The sequence below is a fragment of the Phodopus roborovskii genome, unplaced genomic scaffold (genome assembly GCF_943737965.1).
Source record: "Phodopus roborovskii unplaced genomic scaffold, PHOROB, whole genome shotgun sequence".
In the NCBI taxonomy this organism is placed as follows: Eukaryota; Metazoa; Chordata; class Mammalia; order Rodentia; family Cricetidae; genus Phodopus; species Phodopus roborovskii.
This window is the reverse complement of record NW_026126416.1, coordinates 2,679,967-2,704,685: the sequence shown is the minus strand read 5'-3', so window position 1 is coordinate 2,704,685 and position 24,719 is coordinate 2,679,967. Positions and strand designations below refer to the sequence as shown.

At 42.1% G+C, this 24,719-nt stretch overlaps 1 protein-coding gene across 1 annotated transcript in view; it reads left to right on the top strand.

Moving 5' to 3' along the window:
* The window catches only part of Dennd1b (DENN domain containing 1B), a 166,536-nt gene that overhangs the window by 131,436 nt on the left and 10,381 nt on the right, over nucleotides 1-24,719 (top strand). The window contains exons 15-19 of the mRNA XM_051183180.1: nucleotides 5,976-6,066; nucleotides 10,756-10,796; nucleotides 11,793-11,861; nucleotides 15,970-16,026; nucleotides 16,875-16,982. Of these exons, the coding sequence (XP_051039137.1) occupies nucleotides 5,976-6,066; nucleotides 10,756-10,796; nucleotides 11,793-11,861; nucleotides 15,970-16,026; nucleotides 16,875-16,982 (366 nt within the window). The remainder of the gene's footprint in view (nucleotides 1-5,975; nucleotides 6,067-10,755; nucleotides 10,797-11,792; nucleotides 11,862-15,969; nucleotides 16,027-16,874; nucleotides 16,983-24,719) is intronic.

The window sequence follows — 24,719 nt, the reverse complement described above, 5'->3', positions numbered from 1 at the left end:
CCAGGAACTGCTATCCCTAGCACAAAGGTTTTGTTTATTTTTGCTTTGTTTTGCCTTTTATAATCCCCCCAAATCAAATGCTATATTTTAAATACCAAAATCGTAAAATCTAATTATTTACAACCTTTTAATTTTGGTAGCTGGATTGCACTATTGCGATTAAGTATTTCTGTACTATGTAGACACTAAATGCAATGGAATGTTGACAATGACTTGTTTTGGGATTTTTAGATTTGTTCTGGAAATACCCAAGTGGGGAGTTCAGTGAGGGGGAGCATGCTCCTAAGCTTGGCACCTGGCCCTTCATTTCAAGTGTAATCTGGGAATCTGGCCAGAACAATACTTTCAAAAAAATTTTGGGAAAAAGTTTGCCATGATGTCTCATTTCTAAAATATATTACATTTTCAATTAGTTATATATTTAATTATATTTTAAAACTCAGTTTTCTAAATTGTGTTTTTAGGTTATAGTATAAATTATATCATTTCCCCTTTCTTTCCCTCCCTACAAACCTTCCCAAATACCTACCTTGTTCTTTCGCAAATTTATGACCACTTTTTTTTCGTGCTGGATTTTCATGAGTAATAGGACTTGCTGAAGTGACCTTACAGCAGTGATTTATGTAAACCAGTTTCCTATAATAGAGTTGGGCCAAGATTTGAAAGGTTTGGACAGATTTTAGTGATATCAGCATCAAAAGGAGGGCAGAAAGCTCTTTTACTGCTGAGGAATGTGTATCCTGTAACGTGCCTCGCTATCTCATGACACGCCGTGAGTGTTAACAACGTCTCGTTCTTACCAACGCTGCTCCTTGTCTAATGTGTAGTCTCTCGTGTCCTGAGAACTGCGTGCAGTGCTTCAGTCAGTTTTAAGCATGGGTGGGTGTCCTTGTGGGTGTGTGTGCAGGCCAGAGGTCAGCTTCAGATAGCGTTGCTCCAAAACCAACTTCCCTTGATGATGGCGTGGTGGTTTTGTTCCTGTTCCTGTTGTTAGTGGTGGTGCTGGTGTGTGTGCGTGTGTGCACTTTCCTGCGTAGGGTTGTTGTTTTTTTTCTTTAGTTTTTCAGACAGGGTTTTGTTGTCACATAAGCAAACAAAAACCTGGCCCCACCCTTCAGGGACCTGGCGTGCATGGTAGGGCGGCGCACCCTGGCTCTGTACACAGGCGCAGAGATCCCTTAAGAGACAAGCAGCACTCACTCCCACTCTCTCTCCCCCATTTCTCCGAGGGGGCCTCTGTCCCGCTCTGTCCCTCTCTGTCTCTCTGTCTCTCTCTGTCTCTGTCTCTCTCTGTCTCTCTCTGTCTCTCTGTCTCTCTCTGTCTCTCTCTGTCTCTCTGTCTCTCTCTGTCTCTCTGTCTCTCTGTCTCTCTCTGTCCCTCTCTGTCTCTCTCTGTCCCTCTCTGTCCCTCTCTGTCTCTCTCTGTCTCTCTCTGTCCCTCTGTCTCTCTGTCCTTCTCTGTCTCTCTCTGTCCCCCTCTGTCTCTCTGTCCTTCTCTGTCTCTCTGTCCCTCTCTGTCTCTCTCTGTCTCTGTCCCTCTCTGTCTCTCTGTCTCTCTCTGTCTCTCTGTCCCTCTCTGTCTCTCTCTGTCCCTCTCTGTCTCTCTGTCTCTCTCTGTCTCTCTCTGTCCCTCTCTGTCTCTCTGTCCCTCTCTGTCTCTCTGTCCCTCTCTGTCTCTCTGTCCCTCTCTGTCTCTCTCTGTCTCTCTCTGTCTCTCTGTCCCTCTCTGTCTCTCTGTCTCTCTGTCCCTCTCTGTCTCTCTCTGTCTCTCTCTGTCCCTCTCTGTCTCCTTCCCTCTCCGTCCACTCCCCTCCCTTCCTCAATAAACCCCGTTTCCATGTAAGCCCTGCCTGATGGCCTATGTGTCTCTTGCTTCTCATGGGCCATTCCACCCTTCTGAGGTCTCCCCCTCTGCATATTCATAACAGTAGCTTTGGCTGCCCTTTGTAGGCTAGGTGGGTCTCGAATTCACAGAGGTCTGCCTGCCTGTGCCTCCAGAGTGTGGAGTGTAGCACTTTATAATTTATATTTTAGAAACCACACAGTCCAGCCCTCTTAAACAGGCTTTCTAATTGTACTGTAAGTCTGCTCATTCCAAATTTCGTGCTGTGTCTGTCACTTATGTTGACATTGTTTATTCGTCATTCGTCACTAGCAGTCAAAACAAACAAAACAAAATAATTCTAAAACCGTCTTCCAGTTAGCTGAAAATACGTGTTTGCTAAACAAAATAGTCATTGTGACCCAAACAGTGGATTACATGGACTCATCTTTTCAACAGAAACAAGTTCTTCTCCTTTAAGTTCATAATTGTCTGCAACAGTACCAAAACTGTTCCTTCTCTTGCAAAACTGCTCTATCTCTTGTGAGATAGCAGAGTGGCGTGCCCATGAGCCATACCCAGTCAGAAAGCAGGGAGAGCTGTTATTGACAATGGAGTCCCGGCAACTGTCCTGTGCAGTTCTTCTCTCCATTAATACTTATTAATACTTCTCTCTCTCTACCCCTGCGGTCACTATCTATATGGCTGTATTTATAGTGCGTGTGTGTGCATGTGTGTGTATGTGCGTGCATGTGTGCGTGTGTGCATGTGTGCATGTGTGCGTGCGTGTGTTCATGTGTGTGTGCGCATGTGTGTGCGTGCATGTGTGTGCGCATGTGTGTGCGTGTGTGTGCATGTGTGTGCATATGCGTGCTGCGTGTGTGCGTGCGTGTGCGTGCTTGGGGGTGTGTGTGTGTGTGTATGTGTGGTGTGTGAAAACATCCACTCACTGTGTACCTTGAGAAGAAGTAAGTGCCTGGTTGTCACTGACAGGATGTTTGTAAAGTCAGTGATAGTACATGACATTTCACCCAGTGATTGATTTCTGCTGGCTCAATTCACTAGTTTAGTTTCATAAACTGGTTACCCGTGCTTAGAAGTTCACAATCCCTAGATAGTTAGGGGATTCTCTTTTTTTCGATTCATTTAATAAAATGAATGGATTCTCTGCATAAACAAAAAGGAAAACCTTTTAAAAAGTCTTACTTTTAATCTTTTAAAACAATTTAAGTCCTTTAAAAGGATGCCTTAGTGGGTTCTTCTTGCCAGTAATATATTGCTTTAAATTTGTCTTTTTCCTTTCATGCTATACTTTAAAAGATGATTCTTAGTCCATGGAAGTAGATCCCATTAATTTGATTTATACTGCTGTGTTAAAACATGTGCAAGTGAAAATTTAAATGTGTCTTTAACTGTCTCATTTCCAAATTAATCACTTATTGTATACAGTGAGGACACCAACATCATATTACTGACTTTGATCCCATAATAAAATGCTGATTCTGTGTATTGATGTAGTTATTTACCTTTAAACCAAGTGAAAATGCATGGCCTTATCACGTTTGAATGTTCTTTATCCCTTCAGCTGCATTCAGTTTAAACTGAGTGTCCATCCCCTATACCTTGCTCAGTGGTAGAGTAAGACACTGTGTGATTCCAACTAGCAGCAAGCTAAAGCAATAATGTAAGTATATGTCAGGCAGTTTTGCAGTTCCCTGGCATTGACGATGCTTACACGGGCAACACCACACTGGTCACATGTAAACGTCTGCAGTGTTCTTCACTACTGTCAACACGTGAAGGCCTCCCTCCGCTGTCCAGGGCAACTGCATCTTGGAATTCATGTGCAAAGGCCTGTAGAGGTTGTATTTCTCACTCTAGTCTCGTCTTTAAGAACATTGAAAACTATTATTTAAAGGGACCTTAAACAAGCCTTAGCAATACGTGTTTTCCTTTTGTAGTTTAAGAAAAGCAGAGAGAATGATGCCCTGTGACGGGGTTCAAGGAGAAGGTTTTTTGCTTTGTGTTTTCCTAATTAGGGAAAGGGATCGCAGAAAGGGGCTGGGGGGGGGGGGAGACCGGTCCCCTGGGATGGGAGCAGCAGGAGAGGAAGTGGGGGGGGGAGAGGAAAGAGAAGGGAGAACAGACAGACAGACAGAGAGAGAGAGAGAAAGAAAGAAAGGGGGAGGTAGGCAGGGCCCTTTTAAAAAGGAACATAGTGAATGTGCACAGGTGGCTGCAGCTGAGGGCGTGTCCTGCGAGAACCCCAAAGACAGGCCAGTACAGAACCTAAATGCTAATGGATCCTTCAGCCAGCAATTACATTGCATGTCATGAAAACTGTACTCATGTTATTATTGAACGGTTAAAATTTCTTGGTGCTCGGTTATGGTTAAGGGCATCATAGTTTAAACAAGGAGTGAGTTTTGGTGAACATCGATGTTGTCACCGTGATATCGTGGATCCCGACTAGATGACAGACACGTGTCTGCTGTGCATTAGTTCAGTGAGAGCCTCTGCTAACGTGTGTGACTGAACATATAAACTCCTGACCACCAAGTGTCTGCTCCTTACATTGTCAGAGAATGTTCTCATGTGTGCGTGTGAGTGTGTGTTTGTGCGCGTGTGTGTGCGTGTGTGTGCACGTGTGAAGCACATATTAGCATATTTCTGTGATTAATGGTGCTTTTAGTGTTTTTATGTGTGACATTTTAAAATTTTTATTTTTGAGACTATAATTACATTTCTCCCTTTCATTTTCTCCTTCCAAATCCTCCCATATACCCCTACCCACTCTTCAAATTCATGGTCTCTTTTTTTACTGTTATATATTCCTGAGTTTTTATAATGTTACTTGTATAATGTAACCAATGTCTTGGTTAGTGTTTCTGTTGCTGTGAAGAGGCACCACAGCAACTTTTCTAAAGGAAAACATTTAATTGGGGCTGGCTTACAGTTCAGAGGTTCAGTCCATTGTCATGGTGACGTGCAGGCTGCCGTAGTGCTTAAGAGGCAGCTGAGAGTTCTGCATCAACTCCCAGGCAACAGGAAGTGAACTGTGCCCCACACTGGGCATCACTTGAGCATATGAGACCTCAGAGCCCGCCCCACAGTGACACACCTCCTCCAACACGGCCACACCTCCTGTTACCCCTCTGTATAGGCCAAGCATTCAAACTCAGGAGTTTATGGCGGCCATCCCTGTTGAAAGCACCACAGCATGTTCGAGCTGACCTTTTGGCACTGAACAATTGATGTGTTCGACCCTTGAGAAGGCCGCCTTTCCTACTCTTGGCTTTACTCGGTTCTTGTGTAGAACTGGGACTTCTCGGGCTTCTTCCCATCTGCTATGGTGTGCCCATTGTTATTACTTTCGCTCAGCTTGTGTTTGGGGAGACTTTGTGAGTGTGGCTTCTGATGTTACCGGGAGGCGCAGTCTCACAGCAAACTCGCTGATCCTGGGGGTCTTAAGTCTTTCTGTCCCAATCTTCTGCAGCACTCTGTGAGCCTTAGGCATGGGACTTGTTTTGTAGTTATCTATTAGGACCGGTCTCTGCATATTGTTTGTTTGTACTTTTCTTTAATGGTCCCATCTGTTGCACAGAAAAGTTTCCTTAATGAGGGGTAAGAACTATGCTTATCTGTGGGTATAACGACAGACCTTTACAGACTGTTAGAATTTTGCTGGTGCCCTCAGATACTATGGTAGCTAGTCCTCAGGAAGGGGGCTTTCAGGTTAGTCCCAGCTAAGGGGTCTCTTGGCCCTGTGTCTGAAGTGCATGGCGTGGGCAATGAAAGGCAATTACAACAGGCTGTGTGTTCTAGGAGTCTCTTGCGCAGCCCTGGTCGACACTTCAAAAGGCTTCTCACGACAGGTACTGTGGTTTCTGTTATGTGGTCCTTGGCTCTTGGAAAGAACATTGGCAGCCCACATGAGATCATTATAGTTCATTAAAGCTAGATATGTGTGTCTGTACACAGAATGACATGTATTACATGGTTTTCTATTAAATTGTTAATGGTATGATTCCCGTGGTTGTTTTCTACATCCTTATTTTTATTTTACCCATTTCCCTCATTTTTCTGTATTAATAAGTATTTTAATGTTATAAAGTATATGAATGAATTAACAGTTGGAACTTTTAAATTTTAGTTTATTGACGGTCGACTGGCGAAGCTTAATGCTGGAAAGGGTTTCTCTGATATATTCGAAGAAGAGATCACTTCGGGCGGCTTCTGTGGAGGTAAAGACAGTTTTGTATCTGACTATCTATGTTTTTTTTTTAGACAACGTCTGATTTCTATGCCTGTCTCTGATATCTATAATATTTTTTATAAACAATCATTTTCTCCTAAACATGCACTATTCATGTAAAATTTTCATCTAATGTGAGCAGTGCTATGGGCTTATTTTCATGATCCAGGCAGGGAGGTTGTCTCATAACTTGGTAGTTACTGGCTCTAAGACTCTCTTGGCATTGTTGAAAATAAACAAATGATTCCAATAGTTTATGCCCTCTACCCTTTCCCAGCAAATAGTAGCTTCTCACAGGAAGTTGTGAGTGTTGGCTGTGAGGAGGCTGTGTTTGGAACCGAGACTCTGGCTGACGTGGTGAGCGCAGTGCAGGGAGTCCTGGGGTTCCTTGGGCACACTTCCAGTTTCTCTAAGTCTCAAGTCTTATGTGGGAGTCTACGATTTCTGGTATGCAGACTACAGCAGAGCACAAAAACTAGAATGCCCTCCAAATGTAAATATCCAGTGTTGTGATTACCTCGCCAAGAAATGATTTGTGATTTGACGTGTTGTCGGTACATGTTTTACTGCCTAGTCCTGGCACGTGGGGAGTTTTCCTCGAGCCCTCCAGTGTCTCCGTGACTCTTTCTAGCGAGATTGCTGCATACTCTGCTCTGTATTTGTGAGACCCAGTTGAACAACACGTCTTCTCTCTCTGTCTCTGTGTGTTTGTTTTGACCTCTTTGTTGGTTTGCTTTGATAGGTTTTTCAGTCTGTTTGAATTAATAGTTATTAGGAAGTAATATGTACATGCCTTCAGGTTTTACACCTGACCTGTATCCTTAAATACCTACTGTCAGCCATAAAAGTAAATGATGAACAGCATCTGCTCACTCAAAAATGTCACCTGGCAGAAGTTCAGCACCTCACGTGGCTCACTGATCTCGGAGCCGTTAGTTTGTCTGACTCAGCAAGAGAGCTGAATGTGGGCTCACGCAGCTCTCTCTCCTCAGCTCGTGGCAGAAATTTAGCTTCAAATGGAACTTTTGTGGTAAAATGACGCCTTTTCACTTTTCAACTCAGACAAGCAAAATATTGTCAGCTTATGGACAAATTGCTTGAGGCTGATAGTCGGTATATACATAACTGTTGTCTCATTATCTTTGTGACCTGTGGGGCTGGTAGCCTTTGTAGAATTGAAGATGACAACCTGTGACAGTAATGGGGTAGAGCCGTGATCACTTCGTACACTTAAATTCTGTGGTAATAACTGCTGGAACAGAAGTGGAGATGAGATAAAGGCTGCCACCAGTAGAGAAGGATTACTAATTCGTTATTATTATTATTATTTTAACAAATCCTTACTGCTTAGAGAACGGGAGGCTATGTGTGGTCTTGGTCAGTGTCTGACATAGTGATCTACTTAATTCTGCCTGTTTAATTGGCTTTTATGATAATTAACATGATTTCCAGCTCCATGTTCTAATCTGAGGGGGCAGATGCTTATCCAAAAGGAAAACCCATTTCCGTAGTTATTAATTTGAGTGAACAGGAAAGTATTTTTTAAGATTATGCCAGTCAAGTGTTATCTTTATTTGTATTTTAAATGCATAGATATTGTTCTTAGAAAAACGAATGCTTGATTCATTAAGATTCGAAGTAGAAAAGATGAACAATAGATAGGAGTTAGTCATTGTTTTTTCTTTTTATTTGGTGTTGTTTAGCAAAGACATTGACTCTACTTAAACTTTTGTTGTTTAAGTTTACGTTAGGGTTTATCTATGGTAGAGGGGTTTCCCCGTGGCATTCCCAGAAGTCTCCAGTGTTAGTTGCCCCGCCCCATGCTCCTTCCGTCCTGCTCCTCCATCTCCATCATTCCTTCTCCCTCTCCTTGCTTTCTTGCTGCCCGTGCTCAACACCCTCTCTCCCGCGACGCCCACCTGTCCAGCCTTACCACTTCCCTGACTTGTATTCTTTCCACGGCCTGGGTGTTTCGGAGTTGAAGAAACCTGCTTCTTGATTCTGTTGTCTGCAAAGGAACCTAGTCCCAGTGATGGGTTAGCGCTGCACGCTAGAGCTACGGGCCACAGCAGAGACCTCGTCCTTTCTCGTGGTACTGCCGGTTTTGTGTAGTTTACAGTAGAGTGATGCAGTTCGGACAATGTACAGTAGGTGAAAATAGCAGTTGACCTATAAAGAGCTGAATATGAATTTAACCTTAAATGTTAAGTAAGGCCACACCCGATTTCTTTGTAGTTGGTACTTTAGTATTTTTTTTTTCCTGGGTTGACAATTATTCTTGAATCCTAGGTTGCTCCCATACTATTCTGTTTTCCGTACGCTTCAGTGAATTCATTTTGGGGAAATAAACACCATATGATATAGTTTTAAATAGCGTACAACCCCTTAATGAATACTTTCCATGCAGTCTTTCGTGGGGAGGAGGTAGTAGATGTGTGAACTGATGAGAATATGTCCCTGCCTGTCATCACAGAACCTGGAAGGGTGGGAGGGAGCAGGGGGACTGGGAGCCAAAGGCCCTTCTCAGTTTGTAACGAAATTGAGGTCAGCTCGGGCTAGATGACACCCTGTCTCAAAAGCTCTATAAAAAAGTAAATGAAATATGTGCTTTTGTTGTTATAAAAAAAAATTTGAAAAATAAATTGGTAGGATAACTTGATTTTTTAAAACCATTTTACAAGGAATATACATACACACACACACACACACACACACACACACACACACACACACACACCTGAACCTGTGGGGTTTGACCCTGGATTTTCTTCTCAATAAAAACGGACAAATATAGCAAGAGATCTTTACTACAATTTGCAATAAAAATAAAAGGTTGTTTTTGTTTGTTTGTTTCAAGTTAGGGAGAGATTTGAAGGATGCAATTAATCCAGAACCAGACACTTTTCAGGGTCCAATTTCTGTTAATTCTTCAAAAAAAATAACAAGACACTCTAGGCTGAGACCACAGGACCAGTCTGGGGCTGATGCCGCAGTATGCCAGGCGGGCAGCTGCTCTAGCCCTGGTACAGAGCATTAAGGTGGTGGGAGTCTTTACATGTTCATCAGCTGTGCATGTGTAAGTGTGCATGCACGCATTCTCCTACCCACGTAGGTCCAGGTCAGTTGTCTCCCACTACTGCAGGGATTCTGGGGATCAAACTCGGCTCATCAGTCTCAGCTACAAGCAGGCTGGCGCCTTTAACGGCTCTCTAGCCCTTGGTATATTTTCTTTTTAAAACAGAGATACAGCTACATAAAAAGGAAACGCGGTATCTTGAGGGGTCCTTCGTGCAACAGTGACTTGACTCGACACTGAGACTTTATTTTTAATTATGGCTTTTACCCTTATAATTTTTGAGATTTCTTAAGCTTTGTAAAAATTAAGAATGTAGTTAAAAATCTAGCTGTGTTCAGTTGGGCTGAAAGACTGTCAGATGTGTGTTTCTTTTTCTAAGTATTTTTTCTTTTTGTGGGGGGCATTGTTTGCTTGTTTGTGTGCATGTTTTGGCTGTGTGTGTGTGTGTGTGTGTGTGTGTACGTGCGCGCGTGCACCATATTCATGCATGGTGCCTGCAGAGGCCAGAAGGGGGCGCTAGACCCCCTGGAGTTATATAGATAGTTGTGAGTCACCATGTGTATACTGGGAATTGATCTTGGATTTTCTGTGAGAACAACATGTTGTTAACTGCCGAGCCATCTCTCCAGCACTAGATATGTGTCTCTCTTTTGGCTAATAATTTCATTTCATTGACCAAATAATTAATGTTATTTTCAAGCAAATATGTTTATTAACAGAGTTTTGGGTGCATTTTGTGATTCTCTGGGGTCTGGATGGATATCACACATGTGGATGAGAAAGCCAAAGGACAACCTTATACATTATTTATCACTCACCCTGTGTCTTGGTTAAGTGCCCTGGGCCTTGCAGAGGAATATGCCTGTGTCTATCACCCAGCACTAGGAATATAGGTGTGTGCCACCACACTCAGCTTTTTTTAATTTGGATCAAACTCAAGCCCTCATGTTTGCCCAGCAGGTGTTTTACTCACTGAGCATCTCCCCAGCCCGAACTTTCAGATTTTGTTAGAAGTAATCCGGTCACTTCTTTCAAAGTCATGATGCTTTCTATCTTCATATTTCCTTCCAGCGATACTTCTTACATTTACACAGTTAGGGAATAGCTTCAGAAATAAATGTCATTTAGTTGTATTAAAACACAAGTATCTACTAGTGTACAGTATGATTTAACAAATACAAAACAATCTTTCTTGACCTCATAATGTTTTGCATTTCCCAATTTTTCTCTTCATTCTTCTCCATACTTGAAATGTTTTAAGTGAACCTAACTATATAAAACAGACATATTTTTAAAACGATAGATGTAAAACGTTGAAAAATTATCTTTGAAAGCATAGACAAGTTGAATTTAAAGTGCTTACATTTCCCATCGAAAAGCAAATATTAGGCTAGAGTGAAGCCTTGGCTTCACGTGCTGGTGAAGACCTGTGTGTGTGTGTGTGTGTGTGTGTGTGTGTGTGTGTGTGTGTGGTGTCTGGCACGGCTCGCTCACTCATGCAAGGCCAGTACTACTTTCCCAGTGAGGCCAACTCAGCCAACTGTGGTTTCTAGTTTCACTCTTTAGTGTGGATTGCTGGCATCTAATTTTCTTATGTTCCAGGGAGCCCGAGGTCCTATCAACAGTGGGTGCATACGGTCAAGGTAAGCATAAGCCTTTCGCTTTGGTGTTTTTCCTCTAGAAAACATAAAGGTTCAGAGAAAGTATCCTTAACACTTAACACCATTTAATTTGAAATGTGTATATATTTTTTTTTATCATCCTTTGAGTATTTTTGTTTACAGTTTGTTGGTAATTGTAAAGGAAATTTTAAAATGAAAATACTTGGTTGGGGGGGGGAAGGTTTATTTAAAGCCAACATGTGCCTTTCTTTCTGACATCTCCCTCAGTGTTCAACACCAGTGTGCTGGCTAGTATCTAACAACTTGACACAATTGGGAGGAGGGAACCCCAAAGGAGGAATTGCCTCTGTAACATCGCCTGGTGGTTGATGTGCCAGCCCGCTGTCTGTGGTGCCCCAGTGGGCAGGTGATCTTGGGAGGTTCAAGAAAGGCCTGCCAATGTGCCCTTGGGAGGGAGACAGTGAGCAGAGCTCCTCCCTCGAGGGTCCTGCTTGAGCTCCTGCCCGGGCTTGCTTTGGTGATGGACTCTAACCTGTATGATGTATTAAACCCTTTTCTCTAGAAGTTGGTATAAGTCAGTGTCAGAGCAACAGAAAGAAACAGAGGCCTAAGCTGCAGTGGTAGGACTGGATGGGGATTTTATTGGATGATGTAGCTTTGTTAGTATGTCTTTAACGTGAAAAGTCTTTATTGCCCAACATAAACCAGCTGATAAACATCACCGCCTCTGTCAGTGAGAAACTTTAAATCTACATCCAGTATCGTTCACAGTGCTCACCCATCCGATCTTTGGTGCTGAAATGACTCTTCACTAATGCTTTATGCCATCTAAGAGAACAGAATAGACTATTGGGACCCGGTTTTAAATTAGTATGAGACATAAACTCATAAAAACACCGGACATAGTCGTATGGGTCTTTCACTCAGTTATGTTTCTGTACTGCTGACAATGCTTCGCTTTCAGAGCAGTTTGCCCACAAATCTTTATGAACACTTCTCTTTTTTTTTTTTTTCCAGAAAGGTGGTGCATTGTTCAACACAGCGGTGACCAAAGCAACCCCTGCTGTGCGGACCGCCTACAAATTTGTAAGTTTCCTCTCTGAATTTCAGATTCTGCTGATAAAATGACACCTGTGTCTATGAGGTAGACATGCAAACTCGAAGTGTTTTCTATTTCTGCATTATGGGGGGGGGTTCTCATGCAGCCAGTGATCAGGGTGACCCAGCCCGTGTGTGCACATGGCTGTGGACAAGCGTCAAGTGTCTACAATTTGAGGCGGAAGTGGCAGGAGAGAACGAGAGGGAGAAGATGGAGGAGAGCGATGTGAACGCAGAAGTCACCCATGAATTCTCTGAAACGGAGTGTACAGAGTGGTCATAGACTAACCTTAAAAAAATCCACTAAAGGAGGAAACACAAACGCATGAGTGCCCACATATGTACAGACACACACACAGACACACACTAGTGCACACACAACACACGTACCCACACATGCACAATGCCCACACAGGCTGGAACACACACACACACACACACACACACACACACACACACACACACACACACACACACACGGAAGTTTGAGGACATATGTCAATAGGTTTATTTTGTATAGAAGTTATAAATATGACCTGCTGAGTTCACTCAGTGTTACTCATGTGTTTGGGGATGACCTCTTGCGGTTGGCTAACCTACCTCACTCCTGGAGAGCACAGATTCTCTCGCTCTCGGCTGCTATTAATTGCTAGTAGCTCCTGCCTTGGCGTCAAGCCCTGTGAGAATCCCCCATCCACATGGCACACCAGTTGCTGTGGTCACTGTTAAAGTATCCTTTAGGCAACTGCGTTGTTGAGATTTCCCGGGTGCATCTTCCCTGTCGTATATAGAAGACACTACCTTGCAGGCACCCTGTCTGAGTCCTCTGACCCTCCACAGGATTTCCGTGACGTTCCATGAGCCTTGGCCGTATGGGTTGTCCTGTAGATTTGTCAGTAATTCTCTGAGTATTGACAAGTTGTGGCTTTATAACTTGAAACAGGTCTCCTGCTGGAGCCTGGAACTCACCATTGGGCTTGGTCAGGTGTCTGGTCGGAAGCCCTGTGAGTTTGCCTTTCAGTGTCTGCCTTCCTAGCACTGTAATCTCAAGAGCGCAGCCTCACGTCTGGCCTTCACTTGGGTCTTGTGATTGAGCACAGGCCTTCATTCCCATGCGGCGAGCACTTTCCCTTCCGAGAGATTGCCAGAGCTGTGCTTTCGATCTTTAGAATTTGCTTGACCAAAATGTTTAGACCGAATATTGAGCGAAATGACTTTTGTCATTAAAATAATATTATATAGGAAGGTGTTTCCTTTATGCGATCTAAAAGTATTTCCATGTTGTATTTAAAAGTTATCGACAGAATCGTCTAGCAAATTCTGAAGCAGTCCACAATGACATGCCAGTTTGGAAACTGGGTTAGTTCGATTAGTTCCTACAGTATATTTGAAATGTTCCTGATTTGCTTGAGGAGAAAATAAACAGAACAGTGTGTGGTAACATCTGTTTGCCAGAAGATGCTTTAAGTCTCCATGTTTCTTCAGAGATTCCTCTTGGCCTAGAGAACAACAGCAGCAATAAACAAGTAATAAAACATACTCTTTAATGTAACAATTAAGACACAGGGGGCCCAAGCTCACCTCTGCCCTGGTGCACTTTCTCCCATCCCTCTGCCGTTCCTTCTTGCTTGAGTCCAGAATCTTATGCTCCGGCTTTCTGTCCTTGCTCACGCTCTCCCCACCACTTCTGGGACTTAGTTCAGGTCCACCTGTCACCTAGTTTTCTTCCCAGTCACCGCCAGCCCCGCCCCCACCCCAGCCCCCAAAGGTACAGCCCTTCCCTCGCTCCTATAGAAACCACAGGATTTGCTTTGCCGCATTTGTCATTTGAACATTGTTGATCTCAAGATGGTGAGCTCCATGTGGGACAAAGTAATGACTTTTTGAAATGAATGGTTATGCAAACTCTGTGTTTCTGAAAGCGTGTAGGACAGTTAGGATTTTGTAAGAATTCATCTTCAAAGGCTTTCTTGGTAAATACTTGTATGGTTCAGATAATAATAAGCTTCAATAAATGTTTAGTACTAGTCATCTTGACTTAAAATTGTGGTATAATTGTGTAGATAAATCGTTTAAAAATTACATTTTACAGCAGGAAGGCTAATCTAGAGAGTTGCTTCAAAAAAAAATTCTAATGTTCTGAATTGTCTAAAACCCAGTAACATAAAGTATAAAAAACAAATTAAAAAGGTAGTAGTTTGCCCTAGAAAGAGAAGCCTTTAACTTTGGTTTGGTTTTCTTATAACTTTGCTGGGAGGCCTCTGTGCATCCCCCACTTATATTGGTGTAAATATGTATCTGAGGAGGGTTTCCCACAATGCAATGGCACAGCCTCTGACAAGGAACTCACACTGAGCTTCCTTTCTCACCAGCAAATTCTTTAAAAGCAGCAACAACAGACTTCAACCACCCCTGGCCCTCTTGAGGAATGAACTCCTAATAAGTGTCTTTAGGATGGCATGCGTTCTTCCTAACGTGTGTTCCTCTCTACTTTCACTAGTAGTAATACAGCAAATGTGTTCGACGTGTCATTGTGGAAAATATGATCATGTGATTCATAGATAGTTTTGCTTTGAATCTTCTCTGAAAGGCTGTAATATCTTTACAAGCTAAAAATTGTACTCTTGGAGGACTATTTCTTCAAGTAATTTCTGGAAAATTCAGGTTTTTTAGAATATACTTCATTTATCTTGTGATCATATCGTATGAATCAGGAGGTCTGAAGAACATGAGTAAACCATTTTGTGTCTTATTTTTACTCAAAGATGATCATTTTGGAATGTCCGGACTTAGAAATTTATATGTTGAAATTTCTTCTTCAACATTAACACGCAACAAACAAAACTCCCCATCTCTCTTATATGGATGTGACAGTAATTGTTTGCCTAGCTTCTCTATAAATGTTTTTACTTTAGTTATTTATTAAACAAATGATTTGATTGCCCACTAGCTAGAGTCATTTGGGAAGAGGAACCTCAGTAGAGAAAACACGTCCACCGGATTGGCCGGTGGGCGAGCCTGGAATACATTTTCTTGATTGATGATTGATTTATGAGGGACCAGGCCATGGTGTGCAATGTACCCGGGGCAGGAGGTTATGGATGGTGTAAGGAAGCATTCTGAGCAAGCCCAGAAGAGCAAGCCAGCCAGCAGCACGCCTTCATGCCCTTTGTATCATTCCCTGCCTTCAGCGTCCTGCTTTGCCTGAGTTCCTTCCCTCCCTGACTTCCCTGGTTGATAAATTACAAGCTTATACTGGTTAAGAGGGACCTTTAGGGGCATGTTTTGACTCCCCTTAAAAACAGCTCAGGAAAGCAGCAGAGGTTAAAAGGGGCAAGGGCTTTGGGGAGACATGCAGACTGTGTGTCTGTAGTTAAGACTTAAGCCATCCTTTTGGTGAGGCTGTAAAACAGCGGTGTAATTTAAGAACCCTGTTTTCTCCTTCATATTTGAAAGGGGAACGGGTTAGACTTCATAACAAGATATGACCCATATTTGAATCTAGACTATGTAGATGTGGTCTTCCTTGGTCACTGTCCTTTTGTAAGGCGTCAGCATAACCTTGGAATTGTGACAACAGACAGTATAGTGTATCTGAGCAGGCAGCACAGAGTTAGGAAACAAAACCAATGACACGTTGCTTCCTCTGTTTTTATGACACACACTGAGTAGGACTCTCTACAATTACTTGAATTCCTTGATGCTTAAGTATTTGCCCAAATAACTTGATGCTGTGATTCATTTTGTCTCACTGGTAACAATTATAAATTAATAATGGGCATTAGTTACCCAATTGATTCCAGGCTGAATGTTAACCTGTGTGTGTGTGTGTGTGTGTGTGTGTGTGTGTGTTTAAACCAACAATTTTGGCTTAATAAAATAGTAACTAGATAGCATTCTTTGAAATAGTTTTGGGTATAATTTGTTTCTTTTCTAAGAAATATGGGTAGTTAGCAATGCTTATTAGAGATAGTCATATATATATATACATATATATTTACCTAGCATACACACACACACACACACACACACACACACACACATATGTAATAGAAGCATGTGAATGAAGCTAGATACACTTATTCTTATTTTCTAGGCAAAGAGTCACGCCAGACTGGGACTAAGAGAGGTGAAGAGTAAGCTGAAACACAAGGTACATCTTCTCCTTGATCTTCTTACTTCACCCTGATTTTGTATGACTTTGCAGCCCCTCCTCTACAAACCATGTGAGATTCATGTTTTAATGTCTTTTGAAATGTGCTTTTCCCTTTGTTCAAGAATGTATTTTTTATAACAAGCCCTCTGGCATCTAACTCTCTGCTGTTCCTATATGCATCCACTGAATAATCTCTTTATTGTCTGCGTATTTTATCACAGAATGTGGAGATCTTCAAAGATACTTTTAGCAGGATGTATGTTTTCATAAAGTTGATTGCCTTTATAGTATTATCAAAATTCTTGCTTCAAGCCGACCATTTTTAAGAAAGTATCTTTGGGTTGGAATTAGTCAAGAAATGACAACCTTTGGTTTTGTAGGTTCATTCCAATGGTAGTTACTACATTGAAGAATGTCCCTAATTTATAAAATATCACATACAGTAATTGGATTTCAAACCTATGAGTATTAAAGGTATCATGCAATGCTTATACAACTTTGTGTGTTTGGTTTTATTATACATTATATCTTTGCAATTTTATTAACAATTGTGTTTTGAATTTTTGCTTTTGAAGAAAACAAACCAGGTAAAAATATCTTCCATTGTAGTAATGGTGTACATTTATCTTTATAAATTTTATTTCAGCTAGTCAAAGCGTGGATTATTTTTTAAATTATTAAACCACACCATTAAAAAAATCATTATTTCTTTCTTCGAAGACTCTTAAGAATTATAGCTGAAGTGCTATTTTTTCTTTTCATGTTAAATAGATACTTTATTAATCAGGTAACTTTAGTTATAAAGTACATTATTGTAAAATAATTCTACTTTTCTTCATGTGTAGGACAATGAGGAAGATTATGGGACCTGTTCTGGCTTGGTGCAGTATACACCAATTTACACATCACACAATGAAAAGGGAAGACACACAGAGAAGCATAAGCTGTCCCAGGTAGGGATGCTTGCCCTTTGTACCCCAGCCTGCGGTTATGTGTTTTAATAAATTCTTTAGGAGTATCTTGGACCACTAATATTTCTCTCACAAGAAAATAAGCATTATTGATCAAGGGGAGAACAATGGACTCCAGGCCATCAGTGGAGAGTGAGATATTCTAATATTTCATATTAGAAAATTCCATCTTGATTCAGACTTGGGATGCCCTGCACGTAATCCCGTATACCAAGCCACATTCAAAGCATAAGTTTATCATAATATTACTAAACTATTCACTGAATTCTGTGTGTAAGCTAAGGAATTTGGCGTTAGGACAACTCATGTCTACAAGATATCTCAGCATGCATGTACAGCTATTACAGCATCCACAAGGTCCAAACTGTGAAACACCACTGTTTCCGAGCCTTTTGCGTAAGGGATGCCTAACTTGTGCTTTATCATGTCTTCAAAGAGTTCAGTGAATCTGAGAGACAGTTAAGTCTGTGGTTATGTTTAGTATGAACAATATGACAGGGAACAGCGTTAATAGAGCCCCTTTACTGAAAACATAAAATGAAACCCAGACATCCAGCCATTAAAACAATGTGGGGAAATCCCAGGGTGAGCTACCATATAGCCCCATGCTATTTAAAACTCCAAAGTATTGGACCAGCTGCAGTACTGACCTTCTGATTTCTTCAGCGAATTTCTCAGACCCTTGGTATCTTCAAAGTCATGGAGACCCCATTGCAACTTATACTTTCTTAGTTTCATTAAGTGGCTTCTAGGATATTTTTACAGGGACTGCAACTGTGACACACACTGCCTCTCTTCAGCTGCTCTCTAGAACTTTGTTGCAAGACTATCCTGACATCCTTGCTCCTCCATCATTTATACCTGCAAAACCAGCAGGGAATGAACCAAGCTGCCAAGCTCAGCTGGCAGCTGTGCGTGGAGCCTGGCTCTCTTGGAGCACAGCGGTGTGTCAGCATCTGTGTGCTGCTGACCATGGGAAAGCACCCCCTAGATAGTCACCCTAGCGCACAGAAACCTTCAGTGACCTTCTCAGCTTAGTCTCAGCTTTCAGAGAGACCTGCGTTTTCACAAGGAGTCTGTGGTAGGCTAGGCCTTGCCCGCAAAACGCTTTCATTGTCCCGGTGTGGAGCCCAGGTCTCTCTTCATAGCACCGGTATCGGTAGCAGACTCAGCTGTCTCTGAGCTAGGCTCGTCTGTAAGGAGAAACTTGATGATGCTCTTTTTCTGTCTTGTTCAACTCCACTTCTTACCGTCTGTCACTGAAGACCGGATGAGATGAGAGAAGAAATCAGCCCACAGCCTGGGTGCTGTCCGGTCGGCCTTGGCATTCCCTCCACCCCACAGATTAGTCCCTTTCTAACGTACTCACCCTCACTCAAGTGTTCAGGAAACAGGCAGCATGCATGCAGCCAGACTCGTGATGTCCGTCATCAGCACACGAACAGACGCTGGCCCGCACCTGGTCATAGCCCCTGCTTCTCTCTGAGATTCCCTGAGATAATCCTCACGTTTTTGTGAGCACTCCTGTCTTCCCATGTCTAACCAGAATGGCCTGTCGTTAGTCTCTGCTTCCAGCCTTCCAAGGCGTTTCTACCCTAAGCGCCACATTGTTCCGTTAAAACTGTCTCAGAGTCCCGCGAACCGCATGTTCAGGGTTATCACAGCGGTGACACCGCTACCTGCAGCGATGTGTTATTACTCACTTTTCTACTTTCTAGGACAAGGCACCCGACCAGATCAGTTTGAGGAAGGGAGGGGGGGGGCTAATTTTTGCTCCTCCCTGGGTTGAGGTCATAGACCAAACGCAGGGAAAGCTGTGGGATCTGGGGCAGCTGGGTACATTGCATTCACAGTCAGGAAGTGAATGGGTGCTTCCTCCTTTTGATTCAGGTGGGGACCCCAGACTGGAGTGGCGCTTCCCCCACATCCTGTGAACCCAGTCAATCTAGAGAAATGCTTCCGCCTCACACGCATGCGATGATGGTAAAAGCCCATCCCACAGGCGGTCAGGATTGATTATCACAGCACTGTGGACCGTCCTGTCTACCTGTGATTGAGCCAGTGTAGTAGAATACTTGAGCTTGAGCTACTGGAGAGAACAGAAAGGTATTTCTTAAATGTCTGAAGGCTGCAGAGCCACGGTAAAGACACTCGTGTCTCGTGAAGATCTTCATGCTACGTCATCACGTGGCAGAGAACAAGACGGCGGAACACGGGGATGGCAGCTCGGCCTCGAACGTGAGTTTGGGTGGGAACATTGGGCCTCAGCTCTCCTGAGGGACTGAGGAGGCTGGTGAGGCAGACTAAAGCTGTAGGCCTTTAGGACGAAAACCTGCTCATCTGGTAACTCATCGCCCCTGTGTCCAGATCTTTCCTGGGTACCAGCCATGTACAAAAGGAAACACGGAGATATTCTGACCTCATGGCACTATTTTTGATGCAAGCTGAATACTTTTTTTTCTTTTTCCTTTTATTGAGCTGATTTTTCTCACACTGTTATTAATTTGTGGATGTTATTACCAAATTGTGATAGTTACCCAAACACATCTATGAGTGATGTCGTGTCATGTGGGGAGAGCCTCCAATGCTGCCACTGAGGCGGTCGCTTCCGTGTAAACATCAGTCAGGGGTCTCCTACGTGTCCTGTGTGTCTGTCTCCTACGTGCTTGGCTCTTGACTGCCCTCAAGATGCAGCATTTTAAATCACTCCCGGGTACTTACATGATATTCACCATAGAAAACAGTTCTTGTTTTTATGGGGGGGGGGACCAAATCTTTGTTTTCAATAGGATGCCTTAAGTTAGACACATTTTAATCACAGGAATGTTTTTCCCCCAATATGAGAACTCCCCTTATCTTAATATTAAATTTTTCCTTTTATAGCAGGATATAATATTCCTATTATAAATTACTAATTTCTGTTTTTGCATGTTACATGTTAATTTCTAGAAATTGATTTTTTAAAATTATATATACTGGATATACATGTTTTTATACACATGACAAAATTATTACATTTAAACCAGTTAACACATCTACCACCTTCACAGGTAACTTTGTTTGGTACATATGAGTAGATTAGAACCTACACTTAGCAATTTCCCAATGTACATACCACACATCGCCATTAGCCATGTTCCTTCCCTGGTGCACCTGACGGGAAAATTTGTACAGAGATAGATTGAACTTGATTTGAAAAAGGAACTTACTTTTGACATTTAGTAAATAACATAATCCCTTTGTCTTGCTTTCTGCATTTTTAATTAATAATATTCACATCATTTTCCCAGGATGCCGTGGGAATTATAGATAATGTGAATAAAACATCTTCACTAACAAGTAAAGTTTAACAGGTACTCTATAATTGGTAGCTGTTCATGTGTACACATGTGTCCTTTGTAACAATGGCCCTATTTGACTTTCTTCTCTTGTGAAATCCCTGCCCTTAGTCACTGAACAGTACCATGGTTACAAAAGCAGGTCCTCTAAGTAGGATCGGCCTGCGACATTAGCATATGACCTGGGAAGCAATGTGCATCTTCTTCTATGAACGAGTCTCTTGTCAATAACTTTGTGAGATGGTGTTTGCTTTGCTGTTCGCTACATGAAGAAATGACTCTGAGTGGTCTTGTTCGTCCCATTCTGAGACCATTGAATTATCAGACAAGGGCCCAGGAGTAGAAAGAATATAGCTTCCCCAGCTTCCAGCAAGACGTGCCCATGAAAGACTCGTTTTCTTTATTTCCCAGAATAGGCAGTGCATTGCGGTCATCTGGATTCTAAGAATGTGTCTTTATTTAACATAAGCAGAGTTTATAATCTGGGTGCCGTGGAGAAGAATTTAGATATCTCTGTCCCATTACTTTGCTTGTCATTGGAATAGACTGTGAATCCATAATCCACCCCCAACAAATAGTAATTTGTGTGCTGGCCTGCTAATTAGTATGGCTATTTTCTGTTTTGTTGATGAGGCTTAAATAAATGTCAAGGGTGCAGCCATGAAGATCTCCCAATTAGGCTTCACATTTGTAAAACCCAGCCCTTTCCCTTTTGTGTGGCGATGACAGTTCTAACAGCCGCCCTAGCCTAACAGGACTCCAGGGAAAGCATCCTTCTCGGATTTATTGAAAACCGGCCAGTTTGGTCCGGTGAGAATACTGCTACTGGTCACGGTGCACAGCAGCTTTAATCCCACGCACTTACCTTTTATTTATTTATTTATTTAGTCAATTTTATATAAACGGAATCCTGAGGAGTTAGTGAACAATATCAGACCATTAATTCTGACACATGGAATAGTCTGAAGTGTGTTAGAAAAAATTTTTAAGAGTAAGAGAGAAATCCCTTTCAATGATACATTTTAGCCTATAAACCTGAGCTAGGCTCTGCTTTAAACAGTATTAACCTGTCTTTGCTGAGGCGCGCGCGCGCACACACACACACACACACACACACACGGGGCGGGGGGGGGGGGAGAGAGAGAGAGCGCTAACAAGTATTTTAGAGAACGGGCGAGCATAAGAGCGTAGTCACTGTTAACAGATGGATGGCCCTAAGCGAGGCAGGCATTTCACTGAGACAGACCTTGTGGAGGACTGAAGAAGCTTTTTGTTGCTAAGCCTGATTAAAACCTTGGCACACGTATCACTTTTAACTGTTTCATGCCTGGGACAAATGCCAATCCACGAGCGTTTCTCCCTTTCTACCATCTAGGTTGTTTGTATAATCTTTGTGGTGTCACACAGTGTGGGGCCTGTCACAGTGGTGGTGGCCACACAGCGCGCGTACGATAAATACTCCCTAGGAATGGAGTCAGTCACGGCAGTGCTTACACACGGCAGTCACAACGTCTGCCGTCCTGTTACCACCACATACTACGAAACTGGTGGACATGTTTACCTATGCAATGGTAGTTCGAAGCAAGAGCAGTTCTTTCTTAAATAAGGGATAAGGGAATTTTCACTCTAAAATACGATTGGTAAGATTTTCTTTTTCTCTACTCATTACGCTCAATTAAAATGAAATTTTGGTCTTTCTGTGTTTCTCTGTAAGTTCGACATTTTACACTTTACAACCCATTTCTAACGGATTTGAATAGCTGTGACGAGTTTATAATCGATAAGTAGTACACTTTTGTCTTTTAAAAGTGTGCCATGAAGAGGGCACATGTATATACACATACACATTGCCGGTTCACAGAGATTGTAAGCAAACCATTTCATAGCCACAGTTGTGTGTGTGGGAACGTAAAATAAATCCCACGATGTTATGCTTTAATAAATATGATAATTAGGCAGGTTACACTTTGAAGCTAGTAAAATGTATATTTTACACACCAAAGAAATTAAGTGCAACTTAATATACAAACACTTAGATGCTCCTCAATTAGGTAGCTCATAATAAAGACAAAACAAGATACACATAAGAAGTTGGTGTAGACACGGCAATATATTAATGACAAAGTTTCCTTTGTAAGGGTTCGGGTGGACTCTGAGGTACAATATAACTCTAAGAAATAGTAGCACTTCCTGTTCAGCAGACGCAGGAAGTGTAAAAAGGTAGTGTAGTTGCCACTTGAGTGACACACGCCAGGAAAGTCCCAACGATGTGGATAGCAAGGCAAGAAAAACCAGTTGTGAAGCTGTGAGTCGGAGAAGGGATGTGGCAGTCATTCAGAATACTTCGTTTTTACAAGTCTTACATAAGACGAATGACTTATCACTTTCATAGTTTGAGATTCTTCCCTTTCTTCCTTTCAAACCTTCCCACTTTAAATTTGCTGTCTCTTTTTTCCTTCATTGTTGCTACTGTGTGTGTGTGTGTGCGCGCGTGCGTGCGTGCATGTGTGTGTGTGCGTGCATTCTCCTAAATACAACCTACTCAGTCTGTATAATTTCACTCGTAACCGTATAATATGACTCATGTTTTCAGGACTGGCCATTTGCTATGGATAGCAGTTGGTGTGCTTTTCCCTGAAGACGCCTGTGTCTTCCACTCAGCATTCTTCGGTTGCCCATAGTCCTTGGTTCTCCCAACCTCCTTTGTCATGCCTGTTCAGCTCATGTTTAGGAAGACAGGTTGGCAAGTTTTCATGGATGTAGCTTCCGACATTAGTGGTAGACACAGTCTCAAACCAAATCCCCTGATCCTCTGACTCTGACAATCTTTCTGTCCCTACTTCTGCAATGTCCCTTGAGCCTTGAGTGCTGGAGTTGTTTTATAGACGTGTGTGTTGGAACTGGGCTCCACAATCCACACTTTGATTGGTTGTGGTTTCCATCTATTGCAAAGAGAAGTTTTTTTGATGTCTTCACTAGTCCTAAGTAGATGGCTGGGTTTCAAGGACTGGACATGCTTTCCCTCTTGTTGAGCAGGAATTAATACGACAAGTAACTCTAACAGACTATGAGAAGTGACCATTTTTAATTTTGTTTGTTTTGGCTCCATGGTGGAGATACTACTAAGCTCAATTGCTAGATTGAAATAACAGGGAAATATTTTAAGAAACTTCAAATGATAAAACTTCTGAAATAAGTTAAGTGGACATGACCATATTGTCTAAATAAAAATACACTATAGTAGTGTGTATTCCAAGGTAGAGTTCTTGACATTGGATTTAACCCAATTTATTCTATAGGCGATTCTCTCATGAAATATACAGGTACCATACTGCTAATTAGAAAAAAAAAAAATGTTATTTTCTCTGTTGGAGCAGTATTACTTTAGTGAAAATTGTTTCCAAAACACTAATAGGTTCTGGATTACAAGCATGCCCTCTAGTGGAAGCTGTGTGCAACATTCCTTCCATGAAAATTTGGAGCACCAAACTTGTCCAGGGATACTGCTCAGCCAGACAGCCAGTCTGTTCAGTAGCTCTCCAGAATGTCACTTAAGAAATTTAGATCTTCAGAACAAAGCCAGTATATTGTAAAAGACATAATGGGAAATTACTGTATTTGTGTGTGTGTGTGTGTGTGTGTGTGTGTGTGTGTGTGCGTATGCGCACAAACTTTGAAAAATTTTTAAGTTGACATATTAATGTTATAATCTTATTCTTCAAACTAATTTGCCACAAGTAAGTATTATAAAAACTTAAAACAAAGACAAAATGTATTTAATTTTTCCATTTAGTAAATCTAGTTAATGAATATTGCCATTCTAGACTATATAGAATCATGGAAAGATATTTTTCCCTGTTTCCTGTCCTTTAATGTCTTAAGTTTTTTTTCCCCCACATTACCTTTTTAACCGCTAAGGGTGCTGATCAAATTAACAACAGTTCTCTTTTAAAAATGCCAAGTTTTTGGAACCTCTGTACACAAGTTCTTTTCTCGCAAGAATCTGAGGATAGGAAATGATGCTTCTCGCCCTGCCCCGGGTTTTATATGGCATTGCTTTGGGATTTGTCAGCGCTAGGTGCTCAGAACTCAGTCTGTTTCCCGTAGTTGCTCTTCCCACTGTCCATTCGGGATCCGCAGCTAGACTGCCACTTCTCAAAGGATAGCTGACGTATTCTTCTTCCCTAAGGCATTTAATGTATGTATTTAAGCATATTGTCTTACTGCTAACTAGTGATTTCTTGCACCGAAAGCTAACTGTAAAACCACTGGTGGGATTTGTGTTTTCAGATGTTAGACACTAACAAGGTAATGAATGGGATTCCAAACAGTTGGTTTCACTCAGCAGATGAACAGCTCCTAAAAGCCGGCTTAGAGACAC